An 18,520-nucleotide genomic window follows, 5' to 3' on the forward strand; every position below is an offset into this window, starting at 1 on the left:
ACTATTGTTGTGAAAACCAAATACAATCGTTTAAGTGAAAATACTAGTTCAAAGCAGCTGCTCAACTTTTAGTTAAATGGATAAACCAGTGAATGAGTGGTGGGTTAGACAGAACCCCACAATGGCCAACAATATCAGTCTAATAATCACGTGGAATCTAGGCATAAGACTAGTCATAGGGAGAAAGTGATATTTTCTAGGCAACATGGAAAAGATGGCATGTTGATTGATTAAGGATGTTCCTGTTGTGTCTTTCTCACGAGTCCCTGCCTACCTTGAGAGCAAATACAGCCAAAGAAGTGTCACTCGGCAGCCCCTCAATAAGCCAAGCTGTGAACATCATCCATCCACCTCTCCCTCCACCTTCCTCCCACTGGTTTCCTACCCAACGTCAAGGATCCCTAAGAGTTAAAAGCTCCACCTAACCTGAAAACAATTTCCTTAGCCTTGGGAAGCACACATTGACTGTTTCAACAGAAAAGAAAATACAGGGTGTCCTTTTATTTTATTTGAGGGAAAATGTACTACCTATAAAATCAAAAGGGAAACTGCTATGAAAAGCACTTACAGTAATAAATTACACAATTGCTATGTAACTGAAAGATATTTTTATCTCCTTGGGAGGCACAAATAGCACAAAAATCACTTGGTTTAGACATTTTAAATCAAAGTTAAAATTAAATAAGCTCTCTTAAAGGAACTACACAGGATGTGAACTTGGTCCTAGATTTCAGTTTCTGATGAAATATCCTGCAGTTCTTGCTCATAGACTGAGCTGTTCGAAGCCAGAATGCAAACAATTTTACTTCTCTGTTATTCGGAACCTATTCTGATAAAATCCATAACAGTGGTAAAAAAACAAACCGGAGAAAATAATAATCATGAATGAAGTTCATGATTGCTCTGCCTACCAAGGGTGCAGAAGTGCAAACCTTCAAATCTCTTTGATGCCAAGGACAGCGGTTTGAAGGAGAAAAAGCCTTAGAAGGTGGGTGTGATTACGACACTTCACCATCAGCTGAGCTTCCACGATGGTTTATAATTTACCCGGTAGAAGCAGATAGTCAAACATCGGTCACGTCCCCTGAAAGGCATCCAGAAAGTTGTCCTTGCTTATTGCACTGCTCATAACTGGAGAAGTGATATAGAAGTGCCACCATCCCTTAGGAAACAGGGAGCTGCCCTCCCGAACTTTGTTTGTTTGTCCTTTGGAAAAAGTAGTGAGTCGGACCATAGATAGGTGTAAGGGCAGGGGAAGTCGTTCCTGATGAAAAACCAAACAGATGCCAATCTAAAGCCAAGTTTGCACGTTATAAGCACTCTTAGGAACAACTTGCCACGCAGAAGAAAGTCGATGTCCTCAAAGTCATCTTATGACATTACTCAATAGAAAATATAAAGCACATCAACGTACATGTTTTTGAATGATTCTGAGGGTGATGAACACTCACCATACTCAAGTTAGATTTCCTTTGCAATAACGGTAACATGTCGGTCTAATTTTTCAACATGTGAAAAGCACGGATTATATAGCAGGGTTAGCCAAATTGCCCATAATAATAATCTCCCCAAGTTTCAGAGGCTCAAGTGATCATGCCCTGAGTATGGTCACTATGACCTGAGGTGCCACAAATTATGTGTAGAAGTAACAGGAAGACAGCTCTGGGGCTCTGATGTTTTTCAGCTGCAGGAAGGGATTCCTTTTAGCCATTCAATGCTCTATTTTAAAGTGTTTGCAACCAGGGAACATCAAACTGTCATAGCTAGAAAAGACCCACAGAAATCGTTAGTCTGATCCCCTCGTTTTAAAGCAGGTAACAGAGACCCAAAGAAGTCACGGATGTGTTCGAAGTTTCATAATGACTGAGGTGAACCAGGAAGTCTAGGAAAGAGATGGAGATTAGACCTGTTTGTGACACTCAAGTTTGCCCCGCCCCAACGCTAGGTTGTTCTGACTGTACAGAAAACGACATACGTGAATGAAAGCAAATACGCGGATTCCTAGAAAAAATAACTCTTCTTTGTCTCTCTTCATCCCAGATCCCATATTTCCTATCAAGACAGCCCACTTCCCTCGCATGCTGCTCCATCTTGGCAGCGTTTGCCCCAGAAATGCACACACGGCCTTCGCAGCCAAGGCACAAAGGCCTTGGGGATTTCTGCACCTTCTTCCTTCTCTTCTCAGCTCCCCACTAGACCCGGGAGTGGGCAACCATGGCGAGGGTTCTTCCTTAGGCCTTTAAGATCACAAGGAGGATAAGCAGTAGATGCAGTTGTTTTTGCTTGAAATGCAGACACTCTGCTAACTGGCTTATGCCTGGTTTGGCCATATGACTAATTCCCCTGTGTTACATAATCTTTTTAATGTCCTCTCCACGTGAGTACGTGTCTTGGAGTGCTCACTGCTAGCTGTGCAAGGGCTAGGGGTGCGTGTGTGTTTTGCAGCGGTTGCTGTTTAGAAATGAGGACAGGACCTCCCATCCCCTCCCTTCTAATGCCCACTCAGAAACTTGAGGATAGAGTTTATGAACCTGATGGATGGTTGGTTATTTCTTTTTTCTTTTTCTTTTTGAGACAGAGTCTCACTTTGTTGCCTGGGCTAGCGTGCCAGGGCATCAGCCTAGCTCACAGCAACCTCAAACTCCTGGGCTCAAGCAATCCTCCTGCCTCAGCCTCCCAGAGAGCTAGGATTATAGGCATGAGCCACCGCGCCCGGCCAGTTGGTTATTTCTTCAAATGTAAGACTGCTTTGTCTCCAAATGGCCTTGAATGTAGATCAAACTAACATGAGGAAGAAAGAAAAATATCCCTGTGCACTTTTATCTTACATGTTAAGTACTAGAGAGTCCCTGACTGTTTACACCCAACTGACAAAAGTACTACACAATAACACAAATAAGAAAATAGCTGTTAAATGTTTCAAGAGTCACTGCAACATGGTATCTTCCCAACTTACCACACCTATGTAAATAGCATCAGGGAAAAAACAACTTTAAAATCAAAAGACTATCTTATTCCATTTTGGCATCAAAATATTTCATTGATTTTTTTTTCTTAACGCTGCACATAAGGAAATGGTTTACCTTCCAGCATTTTCTGCAGACTGTTCCTCATGACATGGATGTTCTCTATCCCGATAAACTGAAACTTGATATTGGAATAATTGTCTTCGTTCTCATAGCCTTTCCCTGCAGCGCGATTTGCCATTGCATTAAGCTGCAGTGGTCAGCAAAACAGAACAATCGTCAATTATATTCAGGACATGAAACAACCAAAACACTTCACGGATACCATAAAAACATTCAAAAGGATGTGCAGAAACATAACATGCTTTCAATCGCTGGAACACAGTACTGACATATGTAGCTTCAGGCACTCATGCTGAGCTCGGGTTCAACAGCATGAATTTGTTGGTGCAAGTGACATTTTCCCAGTTGGCGAGCATTCTACAGATACACCCATCTGGAAATGCCTCTCCCAGTTCCCTGCCAAAGCTGCCACACTGAATGTGGAATTCTGTGACAGAGCCAAGTTGCCCCAATTTAATACCACATGTTACAACCTGTAGGTTTGCAGAGTATCAGCAGAAACAGCTGTCAACAGAAGGTTCTGGAAGTTATGTTATGATATTATCATATGTGATATCATCATAATGTCTGTATGATATTATCAATAATTTAATAGCAATTGTTGCGTCAATCTAATTTGTCTACAAGGGTCCCCCAGATACCCAATTAAACCTTGAGCAGGAATTGCTGAATAAATTGAAGAAAGGAAATGCAGGTGCTAAGTCCCCTAAGACATTTCTTCCACCACTTTATTTATATCTAGAGACCCATTAAGTGGAGTTTTTGATTACTTTTCATTTTCATAATTTTGCATATGAGAAGTTGAGGGCTCCACTCCCTTATTTAAATCTAGAGACCTTTTAAATGGGCTTTTTGATCACTTTCATTTTCATAATTCTGCATATGAGAAGTTGGTGTGTCCTAGTGCAAACTCAGTTAAATGATAATGGACTTGAAGAAATGTATTACATCCAAACTCTGCCCTAACCCTGTGTAGCTAAAATCAAGAAGGGAACAAGTCCTGCTTTAGCTGGGAAATACATCAATTTCCAGAATGAATATATTACTGCTAATACTCCATGCTTGCTGCTTTACTAAGCAGGTCATCACATCCTAGAAAACAGTACTCACTGATCATTCTCTTCCTCTGCCCACAAAGGTCAGGAGAGAGATCCCAGGCAGAGAACCTATGCCAGGAGTCACCATCAGAAAAATATCTGCTTTTAAGAGCACAATGCAAAGCAGTACTTTTCAAAAAGCTAAGCTAAGTTAAAAGAGCTAAGTTAAAAACATGTTTTCTTTGTCCCAGATCTCTTATTTCTGAGAATCTGATAAAATTACCAGCACACAAAAACAGATGTCTCAGAATGTTTATTGCAGTATTGTTTTTATAATAGTAAAAACCCAAGATGCCGGGTGTGGTGGCTCACGCCTGTAATCCTAGCACTTTGGGAGGCCGAGGCGGGCAGATTGCTCAAGGTCAGGAGTTCGAAACCAGCCTGAGCGAGACCCCGTCTCTACCAAAAATAGAAATAAATTAATTGGCCAACTAAAAATATATATACAAAGAATTAGCCGGGCATGGTGGCACATGCCTGTAGTCCCAGCTACTCGGGAGGCTGAGGCAGTAGGATCGCTGAGCCCCGGAGATTGAGGTTGCTGTGAGCCAGGCTGACGCCACGGCACTCACTCTAGCCTCGGCAACATAGTGAGACTCTGTCTCAAAAAATAAAATAAAATAAAATAAACCCAAGAACACCTTGATAGGGCAATGACAGGCAGAATGACGGTTTATTCGCGCTGTGGACTACCACCAGGCACCAAGAAGACAGGCACAGATCATATGGTGTATGTACATATGCTCCCCAAATTACGATGGGGTCACACCCCAATAGAACTGTCGTAAACTGAAAACAACATGTCAAAAATGTGTGGCTGACTAGGAGCTGTGCCCGCTGCCAGCCCAGCATGGCAAGAGAAGTGCAGTTTCTACCAAATGCATATCATTTCCACACCATTATCAAGTCAAAAAATCATAAGTGGAACCATCATAACTTGGGGACCCTCTGTATATAGACTTGGAATTGGCCCATGATGCGTTAAGTGACAAGAGTAAGCTATGGGATATTCACACGATCGTCCAGTTTTTATAGAACAATCCAACTTACAGATGTGCGTTTATGTTTATGTGTGTTTATTAAGCAGAATAAAATGTACGGAAGAATATACTCATTTGGCAGCAGTAAGAGCAGAAAAACAGAGGGTAACAAGTGGCAGGGGACACCACCAATACGACTTCAGATAGTTACTCTGTACCTTTTCATTGTTACAAAGAACATACGTTAAGTTTATCACTTAAATAACAGGAATAAAATGTATTCAAAGTGAAAAATAAAACAGCCCTGGGCAAGCTGTTGCCATACGAACTCAGGTGGCCAGACGGCTCCTATTTCCATAGCAGTTCTGCTCCACAACTTAGCTCGTGTCACATCAGCTGGGGACATCAGCCCCTCGGGACACTGTCCCCAGTCCACACGAGAGTGTCATCTTTCTCTGCTATGAGAATAAAGGTTTTGGCCTTAATAAAAAAAAAATATTAAAATAATGTATTTTGAAGATAATTTACATTCATGCTTTAAAAGTTTAAATATTTTAAGGGGAAAAATTTTCTAAAATTATTAAATTATATAAATATGGTTCTTCCGAAACAATTATATCACTGCTTTATATAATGATTTTCCAAAGCTTACCCTTTATAAGAAGCTTCATAAAACAGAACAAATTAATAGGATGTTTTTGAGTATCCTTATGTTACATGAACTTATGTTTTATTTGTCTGTATCCTGAATAATTTAGGTTAAGCTAAATTAAGCTAAATTAAGCTAAATTAGCTAAATTAACCTAATTAAGCTAAATTAACCTCTGTGCTCAGCACAGAGACACTGTTTTTAATAAAAATCAAAATATTCTTATTATTTTACTCTGTAATTAAGACTCTGTATTCACAACTTAAAATAGATTATCTGTGATCTGGGAGAATTTACTGGTAAGTCTTCCTTAAAAGTAAAGGAGCAACGCACAATAACCCTCTCAAAGTCAATGTGTACTTCACATAGCGACCAGAAGGTGGCAGTATTTAATCTACCAACCAAAGTGTAGCTTGTCAGGATTTACACCTGGCAAGGTGGAAAGATCTAGAGCTTGACAAGATCTAGAGCTTGATAATATGGCAAAAGCTGAACCGCCAAAGCAGGAAATGTGGTTTTACAATTAATAAAAATTCAAGAATTTATTCTGGATGATAGATAGATAGATAGATAGATAGATAGATAGATAGATAGATAGATAGATAGATAGATAGATAAAAAGATACAGTATCCCTTATACAAACAACTCACTATTAGTAAGTCAAATTTGGTCCTCTGTCCCTTTGGTTGAGAACTCCATGTCACAACCAAAGAGAAAGCTATTCATTTCAGCTCCTAAAAATCCTCAAGTAGATAAAGCACTAAAGGTAAACAGCATTCCAGTTTCAATTTCCGCTTAAGATACACAACCAATACGTGGAAAACAGGACTGGAAGGAGTATCCTGTTTTCTAACACGAGATCGCTTTGCCATTTGATCACCGCAGCACATTTGGATGCAGAGAGAAGTTCATCAACGAAACCAAAGGAACTCTGTCATTTCTCGATGAACACTCAGCGATCACCTACTGCGTGCCAGGCGACGAATGGAAGAAAAAGACGAATAAGCTGTCCCTGCAGTCTTACGCTCATAACTGAGTAGGGGCGACAAGGCACATGGCACCAGCGGCCACAGATGGTGGCCAGGCCAGGCCACCCAGGCCTGGGTGGGAGCTGAGTGGACAGTGGAGACGGTGGCCGTGGCAGGAGCTGGACTCTAGAGCAAGCCCACCTGGCTGGGGATTATGGGTAACATCTCATGAAAGGGTGAAAGCCTGGGCTGGACTGTAACAAACCTGCAAGGGTGGAGAGGGGGAGAGGGCATTCTAGATGGAAGCAGCGTGGAGGCACAAGATGGAAGGCGCAGGCCAGCACCGATGAGCCCACCCTTCCAAGCTGAGCAGAAGGTTCCAATGTGGCAGCAGGAGCAAGAGAAGAGGCCAGAAGGCACCTGAGGGAGCTCTACAGACAGGCCTAACAAAGAAATTGAGGCCAGGCACAGGTCACGCTTGTAATCCTAGCGCTCTGGGAGGCCGAGGTAGGAGGATCGTTTGAGTTCAGGAGTTCGAAACCAGTCTGACCAAGAGCGAGACCCCGTCTCTACTAAAAACAGAAAGAAATTAATTGGCCAACTAAAAATATATAGAAAAAAAGTAGCCAGGCATGGGGGCACATGCCGGCTACTTGGGAGGTTGAGGCAGGAGGATCACTGGAGCCCAGGAGTTTGAGGTTGCTGTGAGTTAGGCTGACGCCACATCACTCTAGCCTGGGCAACAGAGTGAGACTCTGTCTATAAAATAAAATAACATAAAATAAAATAATTTAAAAATAAAATAATAAAATAAATAAAATAAAATACAAAAATTGAGGCTTCACCTGTGGCAGTGAAGAGCAACTGAAGGATTTTGAGCAGATGTAATTGAAAAATCTGAAGCTGATTGAGTGTCTGCGACAGAGAAGATCCAGGGGAGTGGGAAGAGAGGAGACAGGAGGGCAGTTAAAAACTCTCCCCCCAACCCTAAACCGATTAAACATACGGAAACTCCGTGTTCATTCTGACATCAAGTTAAAGGTCTGCCTGGTCACTTGCTCAGTCTCGGAGTCCAAGATTCCGCAGCTTCCTTTTATGCCTGAATCATGATGGCGCCTGACCTGACATGGCTGGGAAATGACAGCGAGAGCTGATGGTGGTAGGAGGGGACTGAGCCATACTCTAGCATGGTGGCCCTTTTCTCTCCCACCATATATAACCGATTAAACGCAGAGCCTTAACTTGTGGCACAAACTATGAGATGATTTGATTCCTTGCAACCACTTTCTACAGCTGTGCTAGTCAAAATCTTCCTTTCCCATGCCCTAAGGACATCTTGGGCAGATTTAATAGCTTTAGAGTTACATTCAGATAGAAAATCTCCGTCCAGCGCAATTTCCAATTCCAATCCCACACGTGATGCGAAATGATCTCTTTCCCCCATCGCAGGTATTGAGACGGGTGTGGGGTTTGCTCTGCTGCCCCCTCCCTCCCTGTTTTCCTCTCGACCCCATCTGCGTGCTGCGGGAGGTGCCGAGAAGACGTCAGTTTCTTTTGCAAAGCCCGGCAGGGTCGCAATCCTCTCTTCATTGGTTGTCACCACATTTCGGGTTGAAACCAATGGACCATCACTGCCCGGTCCAGACAGCGCATCTCCCAAGGCCTGTGTGTAGATTCTTAGAGGTGGGAGGACACATGTCACATGGGACATTCACCTTGGCTTGAGGCCACCTCAAGCCCCTCGGCTCACAGCCGACTGTCACGGCCATTGGGGACCCTGCAAGGGGCCAGCCCTCCTGGGAAGGTCCACGCAAGATGGCTCAGGTTCAACTTCCTTCCTCGTGTCCACTTGTCCCCCAGGAAACTTCTCCCTCCTTGCCCTGTTCCAGAGCAGGAATGTCAACTGTCCCACGGCCACTAAACACTGTCTCTCTCCCAACCTTTTCCCTCTGCTTGTTGCCACGACGGCCACAAGCAAGCATGACGCACATCCGACTAGGAAATGAGATCCTAGCTCCCCCCTCTTTCACGCACCCCAAATCTTTACAACTGATCTTTCTAGATGCCCCCTTCACGGGACACACTGCATAGAAACCACCTAATCACCAATCCTAGAGAAACAGAAAAACATTCCAGGTGACATCCTGTTACATAACCCCAAACTCACTGACGTGGGGAAATCAGAGGGCATAACCACAGAGCAGTCTCTGGAGAAGGCACAAGGACAAAAGGCTGAGCGTCACCGTTGGCAGGTGCCTGCCTCCACCTCGCCCCTTCCCTTCATGGCTCAGCGATTCCTCCAAAGCTGCAGGTGTTCAGAGTGCGGCGTGGAGCCCTGACGTTGGAGGAGCTCGTGGTGGCTTCTCCAGCTTCCCTGGGTCTGGCACTCGGAGGTGGCGACTTACCTGGGCCTCAGAGTGGCGACCAGGCTCCACTGGAGAGTTTTTGTAAACAGAAAGAAACCATCATGGTCAAGCCCATCATGGGCTTTGCGGTCAGATAAGCCTGGATTTGAATCTGTATCGGAATAGCCTCTTTAAATCTAATCCCTTACCCGTGAAAAGAAAAAAAAAAAAAAGAAAAAAACTCCCAATTTGCAGGATTCTTTTAAGAATTAAATGAGAAAGTGCCTGGCATTTTTATAAGCACCCAGGACAAATGAAGGATAAAGCCATGAACAAGGGTGCAATACAATGAGTTATCCCTCCTGTATACAGCAAACACTGCATCAACACTTTTCCGTATTTTCTCAAGGCATCACACCCTAGCAGTAATATATGATCTCAAGGGCATGATTTTTTTTTTTTTTTGAGCAGATGTTCAACACGTGCCTGAGGACCTCACTGCCTTTGCCTCCCGAAAGTTCAATGTCAACGGCATTAATGCCGAAGGTTTTCATCTCAACAGGGGACTCTGGGAGCTCTTCTGCCGGGCTAGTGTTGCTCAGAGGACAACAAGGCCACCTCCTAACCCTTTCTCTTGAAAATTAAACCTGTGAGCAAACCTGGCAAGTGCCCGTTCACCACTGTCCACACCTTCTATGGCAAATATCCACTTTGTCATCTCCTGGCTACCAAGGAGGCCTAGCGCGCTCTGGAACAAAAATCAACAGACGTAATCTTTAAAAGAATGAGAGCTCTAAGCAAACAGGTTAAAGCTCATGCGAAGTGCGTGTGTGTGGGGACACGTGAGAGAAGAGGGCACGGCCTGTACGAGACCTCACTTTTCTTTAATGGATCAGCGTCAAACTGCTTATCGCTGAGAGTAAACACGCTTGGTGCTAAATATACCCTTCGAGTCAAATCCTTTGGATTAATTTATTTTAAATCTGGACTATGCCTGGCCCTACAGCTGGCGCATCTCCTAGAAGGTTTACATAACATAGTGCAAACTTGGATGGCCGGCCCTTAAATCAGTCGCTGAACCTGCTTGCATTTAAATCTGGAAAATGAGGCTAGGAAAAGGGCTCCCCCCCATCTCTACTCAGGAAAGCCCCTGTCTTGTCTTCCTTTTCTTTTCCTTTCTTACCCTGTCTTCAGTGTATCCGTCTCAGAAGCAGGTGTTCATGCAATCATCTGTAACTATTAGGAAATTCAGAACAGCTCCGCCTTCCTTACACGCAAAGAGGGTGAAGAAAGGCAGTGAGTGTGAGCAGGAAGGGGTTAAAGCACAAAAAGCCAGAGAGAAAAAGCACAAATCAAAAGAGAACAGTAGAAGTCAAGAGGTTTTCTGGCATCTTCCAAGTGAAAAATCTTCGAGCAGAGAAGCTATTTTTGTTGTCCCCCAGTTTGAAGCTTTTATCTGTGTGTTGTGCTTTGAAAATGTATTTGCAAGAAAGGGAGCCTTTGCCTCTAGTCTACATGAACGTGAACGTGATCTCATTGTAACATGTGTTTCATCGTAGGTCTCCGTGACTGATCTACTCATGCGGCACCCGAGAGTAACTCCAAACCCACTGCCACACACAGCTGTCCCTTACCGGACCTGGGTCTGAAGTAGACAGGACTGTTCTGAGGTCAAGCGTATGAGTAGAGCACCAATCTCACACCGGGAGAACATGAATCTCGATATTTGGTGGCACGAGGTTCAGCAAAAATTACCAGGGTCTGAGCGCCTACCCAAGGGTAGTATCCAGTTCCCATTATTTCTCACATCACCAGTGAGTACAGGCTATGTCCATAATTGCCCATTCTTGTACTACATATTCTGATTCATTGTTTTTATTTCTTTATTTGGTTTTTCCATTTTTAGTTGGCCAATTAATTTTTTTCTATTTTTAGTAGAGACGGGGTCTCACTCTTGCTCAGGCTGGTCTCGAACTCCTGAGCTCAAACGATCCACCCGCCTTGGCCTCCCAGAGTGCTAGGATTACAGGCGTGAGCCACTGCGCCCGGCCCACATGATTGCCCATTCTTAACAGTGGGCAATACTTCTTTAAGTGACTTGTGCTGTCACTGGTATTAGTCTCATTTCCTCCCTGTTGTAATGTTTATCTCCTTACATTCTTTTCTTTTTTTTTTTTTTTTTTTTTGAGACAGAGTCTCCCTTTCTTGCCTAGGCTAGAATGAGTGCCGTGGTGTCAGCCTAGCTCACAGCAACCTCAAACTCCTGGGCTCAAGCAATCCTCCTGCCTCAGCCTCCCAAGTAGCTGGGACTACAGGCATTCGCCACCATGCCTGGCTGATTTTTATATTATATATATTAGTTGGCCAATTAATTTCTTTCTATTTTTATGGTAGAGACGGGGTCTCACTCAGGCTGGTTTCGAACTCCTGACCTTGAGCAATCCGCCCGCCTCGGCCTCCCAGAGTGCTAGGATTACAGGCGTGAGCCACCGCGCCTTACATTCTTTTCTAAATAGCTTCACTGACATATAACTCACATGTCATATAATTCACTCATTTTAAACATACAAGTCAATGGGGTTTAGTGTATTTACAGAGTTGTGTGACCATCAGCACAATCTAATTTTAGAAGATTTCCATTACCCCAAAGAGAAATCCTCTACCCACTAGCAGTCACTTCCATTTCTTCCCTACCCTCCGGCCCTAGGCAACCATCAATCAATCTATTAATACTTCCTGTCGCTATGAATTTGCCTATTCTGGACATTTCACGTAAATGGGATCATACAATACAGGTTCCTTCTTCTACTTTGCATGACATTGTCAAGGTTCATTTATGTTGTTGTATATATCAAGACTGCATCACCTTTTACATTCACACTGAATGGAAATACCACATTTTATAAATCCACTCTCAGTTGAGGAACATTTGATTATTTGTACTTTTTGGTTATTATCAATAATGAACAAATATCATATACAAGTTTTACGTGGACACGTTTTCATCTCTCCTGGTTACATACCTAGGAACAGAATTATTGGGTCACACATTAACTATTTCACATTTAAGGTCCTTATGCTCTTCCCAAACTTTTTATAATAAAAAAAAAATTTCAAACTAATTTAGAAAGTAAAAAGTTTCTTAAAATCAACCTCTCGCCCCACAGGAAAATCACTGGGAACAGTTTGGCATACATTCCCCCCAATTTTTTTCAGTGGCACTGAATCACACATGGTTTCCGTGTCCTACTCTGGTTACTTAATGGGACATCTTGGACTCCTCGTCACACCACATGGAGCGACAGAGCTGCACGTCCATCTTTCTCATCAGCCATAGGTCCAGATACACTTCCATTAATAGCTAGAGACTACAATGGCAAATGTGTGGAATAAAAGACATTTTGTTCTGTCATCTCCTTTTGTCTTATGTAGTCAAGGTACCTGTGGGTGACCGTGTTTCTGTGTATTCACCATCACGTCCCTCTGGGGGCTCCATTTGCTGATTGGTTTTGAAAGAATTGAGTCTAAGGAGCAAAACTGGAAATTTTATTGGACCTAACACTAATTCTCCTTTAAAAAAAAAAAAGTAAAGCTGAAATGGACGTAAGTGTATGATCAACTTGGCTTACCCCTTGGTGACTAAATCTATTACTCCCTATTGGTTGTTTTATTAAGTTAGAAAATTAACACACCAATATATGTGCAATTATAAAATATTTTTCTAACAATAGAAAAGTAGAAACTTCTCTACCTCCCCAAATCCTATTCCTTTCTCCATGGAATTTTAATAGTTTAGTGTTTACCCTTGCAGATCTTCTCTATGCATTTTTTTTTTTTTTGAGACAGAGTCTCGCTTTGTTGCTCAGGCTAGAGTGAGTGCCATGGCATCAGCCTAGCTCACAGCAACCTCAAACTCCTGGGCTCAAGCAATCCTCCTGCCTCAGCCTCCTGAGTAGCTGGGACTACAGGCACACGCCACCATGCCCGGCTAATATTTTCTATATATATTAGTTGGCCAATTAATTTCTTTCTATTTATAGTAGAGACAGGGTCTCGCTCTTGCTCAGGCTGGTTTTGAACTCCTGACCTCGAGCAATCCACCCGCCTCAGCCTCCCAGAGTGCTAGGATTACAGGCATGAGCCACCTCGCCCGGCCTCTATGCATTTTTACATACCTATAGTGTTTTTTTTTTTTACACAAACACAACAGTATACATTTTATTTCATAACTTATTTTTTCACTTAGCATTATAGTTTGTATGTCTTTCCAAGTCATAGGTACCCATCACCACGAGCTGAATTTGAAAAAGCATAACTGACTCCATCACGGGAATGGCACTGCCAGAGCTTCACAGTAAAATTCATGTTGTCAGAGCAGAAAGGGTTGTTTTATAAACAAATCAGGTAATAATCGGGTGCATTTAGGAGCGCCACCTCCACAATTAAACCACGCTCATTTATCCTGTGCCACTCTGCACCCAGCACCTTGCCAGGAGCGGGGGAACATAAAATGTCCCCAACACGGTCAGAGGATGCAGGAGCTGAGGACCTCCAGGAAGCAGCCCCCGCAGGGCGCCCTGACACTGTGCCTAGAAGGACAGGGACGGCCACCATGCAGGCGAGGCAGCCGGAGCAAGCCACGGTGGTCTGTCTGCAGCTTGGTGACTCGACGCTGCTGCAGGGGCACACACCGCGACAGTGACACTTACTTTAGGCCGAGTGTCAACGACGTACACGAAGTCGCTTCCTGGATTGGCTTTCCTGATGGCTTGGAGCATCTGCTCGTCCTCCAGGCACCGGGCGCTGAAACCGGACAGGGGCTGGCTGCTCCGGCAGATGGAGGCCTGGGGGGGAGGTCAGGGCGAGACAGCACCGTCAGGTGGCCGCACCCACCCAGGGACGCTCTACGCGTGTCTCCAGAACAACTGGTTCATTTACGCCCCACGTCGGCTTATGAAAACGTGGTAGAACTTTCTGGAAATCGAGATTTGTTTATTTTTAATTCGGGTCAAAGAAACCGGCAACGGGCAAGCAGTACAAAAAGCCTCTCTGTGCAAGACACGAGGAATGTGCGAGGATGTTTAGCTAGGATCTCAATCACGAAACTGAAAACCATTTAAATAACCTACTTCCCTTTTCGCTGACAGTGTCTCATTTTCCTGCGGAAAGTGGAAATGCAAAATAAACAATTGTTCTCCTAAAACTGATACTATTCATGGCAAGACAACTAAAAAAAAATTATTGTTTAACGCTTTTCATCACCTTTTTACTAGCCCATTTTAAAAGATCACAAATACCAAAAATAAAGTCTAATTGTAAATGGGAAGTTTTGAGTGTGATGAAAGCCCGGGTTGCCACTAAAAGAGATGCTCTGTGGGCAGCCTGGGGAGGGGCAACTTGTCCCGGGAATTAGTCACATGGTGTCACAGATGCTCAGGGTGGTCACACCGCAGGGTTCTGTCCGTGAAGGGGTAACCCCGACTCTGAGTCCAATCACAGCTTCACTGTCCTGAAACCCCAACTTCTCCTCACTGGAGAAGGTGGGGATGTTTCTCACTAGTTCTAAGGACTTAAGATGGCGGAATGGCCAGACACACAAGTAGGCGACCGTATGAAGGTTCTGGTACCTTCTGCAGTAGAGACGGGCGGTTACTGAAGGGGCTCAAGGAAATGTGGGGCCGCAGCCAGGTTCAGGATGCAGGAGGCCCCGGGCATGGGGAGCAAACCAAAGTGACAGCAGAGTGACTCCAGAGCCATTTGGTGCTTGAGCAATGGGGAGGAGAGAAAGACCAGAGGGTGTGAACACAGAATGAGGGATGGCAGGCCGGGGGGAGGTTGAGGAGCAAGGTGAAGAGACAGTGGGGGACAAGTAGGGGTCAGGGAGTGAAAGGCAAGCTGTGGCCATTTGGGGGGGAGGGGAACCAAGTGGCCACAGGGGGCCCGTTTCCTTTGATCTTTAAGGGGCCAGCGTCTGCCACCCTTGCTCGGAGGGAACTCTGCCTGGAGAGTGAGCAATTCTGAGTTGGCTTCATATGGTCCTTTATCTGGGCTAAAGAAAGATTAGTGCAGGACAGCTGCCACCAGGCAATCTGGCGGATTCCATCAGAAGGCTTAGAGGGGGCAGAGGACGTAATTCCACGGTGAGAATGTGTCTGAGAAAACACACACCTGAACGCACTCAGCTAGCGCGACTGCAACTCGGAAATGGAGCAAGTGACAACAGCTATTTCTCATTACCTGCCGGTGTAGAGCAGCTAGTTTAAAAGGAGGGGTGATGTCGGAACAGTTATACTAGGAGATGTGGTCAGTAAATTGAACCAGGCATATGAAACAGACTCTGTTTTGGTATTTTGGAGTTATATTTTTGTTTTTTTGTTTTGTTTTTGAGACAGAGTCTCCCTTTGTTGCCCAAGCTAGAGTGAGTGCCTTGGCATCAGCCTAGCTCACAGCAACCTCAAACTCCTGGGCTTAAGCAATCCTGCTGCCTCAGCCTCCCGAGTAGCTGGGACTACAGGCATGCGCCACCATGCCCAGCTAGTTTTTTTTTATACATATATTAGTTGGCCAATTAATTTCTTTCTATTTATAGTAGAGACAGGATCTTGCTCTTGCTCAGGCTGGTTTCGAACTCCTGACCTCAAGCAATCCGCCCGCCTCGGCCTCCCAGAGTGCTAGGAGGAGTTATATTTTCTTAATAAACTATGGATGTTATTTCCAAATGAAATTCTTCATGGACTCAGTGATTGTTAACATACGGTTTTCGCTTTTGTATAGAATGGTCAGAGGTCCCTGAGAGATTTTGCATACTCTGCACATTGCCTAGCTCAGGGGTCCTCAAACTTTGTAAACAGGGGGCCAGTTCACTGTCCCTTAGACCATTGGAGGGCCATTGGAGAGTGCAGCGCACATTCCACACATGCGCACTGTGGGCCCAGGATGAGTCGGATGCTAAGCAGGACAGGCAGCGTGGCAGAAACACCTGGTGGGCCAGATAAATGTCCTCAGAGGGCCACATGTGGCCTGCAGGCCATAGTTTGAAGCTATGTAGCTAGTCAGATGCTCGAAAGAGTATTACTGTGACCTGGCAGCATTTCTTACTGATGTCAGCAGCCTGAGAGCAGAGATTATAAACTCCTCAGTGGTCAGCTGTCAGGGGAGCCTCTTATTTACCATGCTAATGATAATTAAAATATCCAGCGTTTTTCTCATGGCTTACGACTACTTTTGACCATTTATGTGATAGGCTCTATTAAAAGAACTTTGCATACTTTTATTTAATCTTTCCAAGTACCATATTTCCTATTATCGTATTATTTGTTCCTCTTTTCAAATGAAGTGACCGAGGCACACAGAGGTTAAGTAACTTCTCAAGGTCACACAGCTAGTAATTGGGGAAGCCAGGATTTGAATCCAGGCAGAATATTTCCTGATCCTGAATTCTTAACCAAAGGAATATAGCCTCCTGGGAGGAAGTAGGCTAGGCAGAATGATAAGACATTAAGATGCAGCAAGCAAGAAGACGGGGCTGTTAGTCTCAGTTTTGCTCTAAGTCACTCTATGATGTTGGGTAACTTATATATCTTCTCTAAACCTCAGTTTTCTCAACTACAGAATGGGTAAAATATTAAAACTACAGTCTGTGATATGGGATATAACACTCCTAGAACTGTACCTAACACACAGGAAGTTCCAATAAATATTAATTATAAAAAGAGAGCAAGACGGTCTGTATTTTTCTTAAGGAAAATTGCCCCATTGGAAATCTCCCAGAGTTTCGTTTCCCAGAAATTTCTACTGTGAATTGGGGGGCCCATGTTGTATATAATTTAAAGTAAAACTTCTCCTTAAAAAAAAAAAAAAAGAAAGAACAAAGGATAGAGAAGTTTTAAGAACTCTCAAATACAAACATACACAGAATTCTGAACACAGGTGACATTTACACATCTCTAACCATGATCTGCAAAGCGGTTAACACTTGGACATCCAAAGGGAGTCCGAGTGGCTCTATATGACCTGTGTAAGGACTAAAATTAATATTATGTGTTGCCGTGACATCCAGTAGAATTGGGAGGACCTCAAACGGCCTCATTGCAAGTTCCCTTCCACACGCTGCTCTCATGGATAAGGTACCCTGGCTAAACAATTCTCGTGATCCAACACGGCAGGTGCAGCCACTGTTCATGGCCAGGTTGCAGGTTTCAGTCCCCTGCCAGCCCGTGGAATTACTCAAAGAAGCTCATCACATCTTTCTGCAGGAACTAGGGGTGACTTCTCTCTCCTGATGCTACAATACAAAGCCAGCCTCTCATGGCAGCTGGCTGTCATTCTGTTCCCTGGTGCAACCTCATGTGGCCTTTGATGGCATGTGTTGTCCTCCCCACCCCGGGCAGGGAATGCATGTGACCAATCAACTGCTATTGGTCTCCTCTGTCCAATGTCGAGTGTTGTGTGTTTGGCCATCTCCATATCCCAGGGCAGGAACCCCTCCCTTGAGAGCCAGCGAGCAGGACAGGGTCAGAACACCAATGTGACAACAGCTGCCCCAAAGGGGACTGCGTACCATCACCAGGGGTGTTTATATCAATGGACTCTCAACGGGACGTCAGGTTCATACGATGACATACATTTCAAGGTTCTCTCAACCTCATCACCAAATTCCCACCGCCCAACGTGAGCCATGTCATCTTACCATCAAAATCTAAAGTGTCCCCTTTGGAAATGACACATAGGGAACAATATTTTCACTATGCAACACACTGCTCTTATTCACAAGCCTAAGATCTACTGGGGTAGAAGAAATACATACTCTTAAGCCTGAAATGTCAAAGGGAAGAAAAAAGGATCAGCAAATTTGTGGAATCTGCACTTGTTTGCTTTTTATGAAAAACTGCCTGTTTTACAGGTGGGTTTTTTTTTTCCTTTTACTTTAACATATTATGGGGGTACAAATATTGTTAGGGTTACATATATTCCCCCTGCCATTCCTCCCCCTGCCTTACCAAAACACCAAGTGTGTCCCACCCCCAGGTACAGGTGGGTTTTGATGAACAATGACAGCACGGAAAATTCCTTTGGTATTTCAGTGTCTTCCATTGAAACCATAGAAATCTGCCTTTGGTCATAAGACTTCCCTTCATGAAAAGCCCTAGTCCAATCCAGAGCATTTATATCATCAACCTTCATATTAAAATCTAAACACTGTTAGAAGACACGAAGTTGATCTTATTCTCCCTGCGCTGTAGACTGTAGTTCACGGGTGGGAGGGCAGGCGGCCTGTGGGTGCACACTTAGTCTTTCCTGGGCTCCCAGATCGGAGAGCAAAGTTTAGCAACACGTCTCTGTTTTGCACCTCGCAAGAAGAACTAAAACTTGCAGTATTTTCTGCTTTAAC

At 44.1% G+C, this 18,520-nt stretch overlaps 1 protein-coding gene across 1 annotated transcript in view; it reads right to left on the reverse strand.

The window, feature by feature from the left end:
• Positions 1-18,520, reverse strand: part of MTMR7 (myotubularin related protein 7) — a 91,921-nt gene that overhangs the window by 26,190 nt on the left and 47,211 nt on the right. The window contains exons 6-7 of the mRNA XM_012785006.3: positions 13,839-13,973; positions 3,084-3,216 (exon numbers count right to left, since the gene is read on the reverse strand). Coding sequence (XP_012640460.2) covers positions 3,084-3,216; positions 13,839-13,973 — 268 coding nt within the window. The remainder of the gene's footprint in view (positions 1-3,083; positions 3,217-13,838; positions 13,974-18,520) is intronic.

The sequence above is a fragment of the Microcebus murinus genome, chromosome 24, assembly GCF_040939455.1.
Source record: "Microcebus murinus isolate Inina chromosome 24, M.murinus_Inina_mat1.0, whole genome shotgun sequence".
NCBI lineage: Eukaryota > Metazoa > Chordata > Mammalia > Primates > Cheirogaleidae > Microcebus > Microcebus murinus.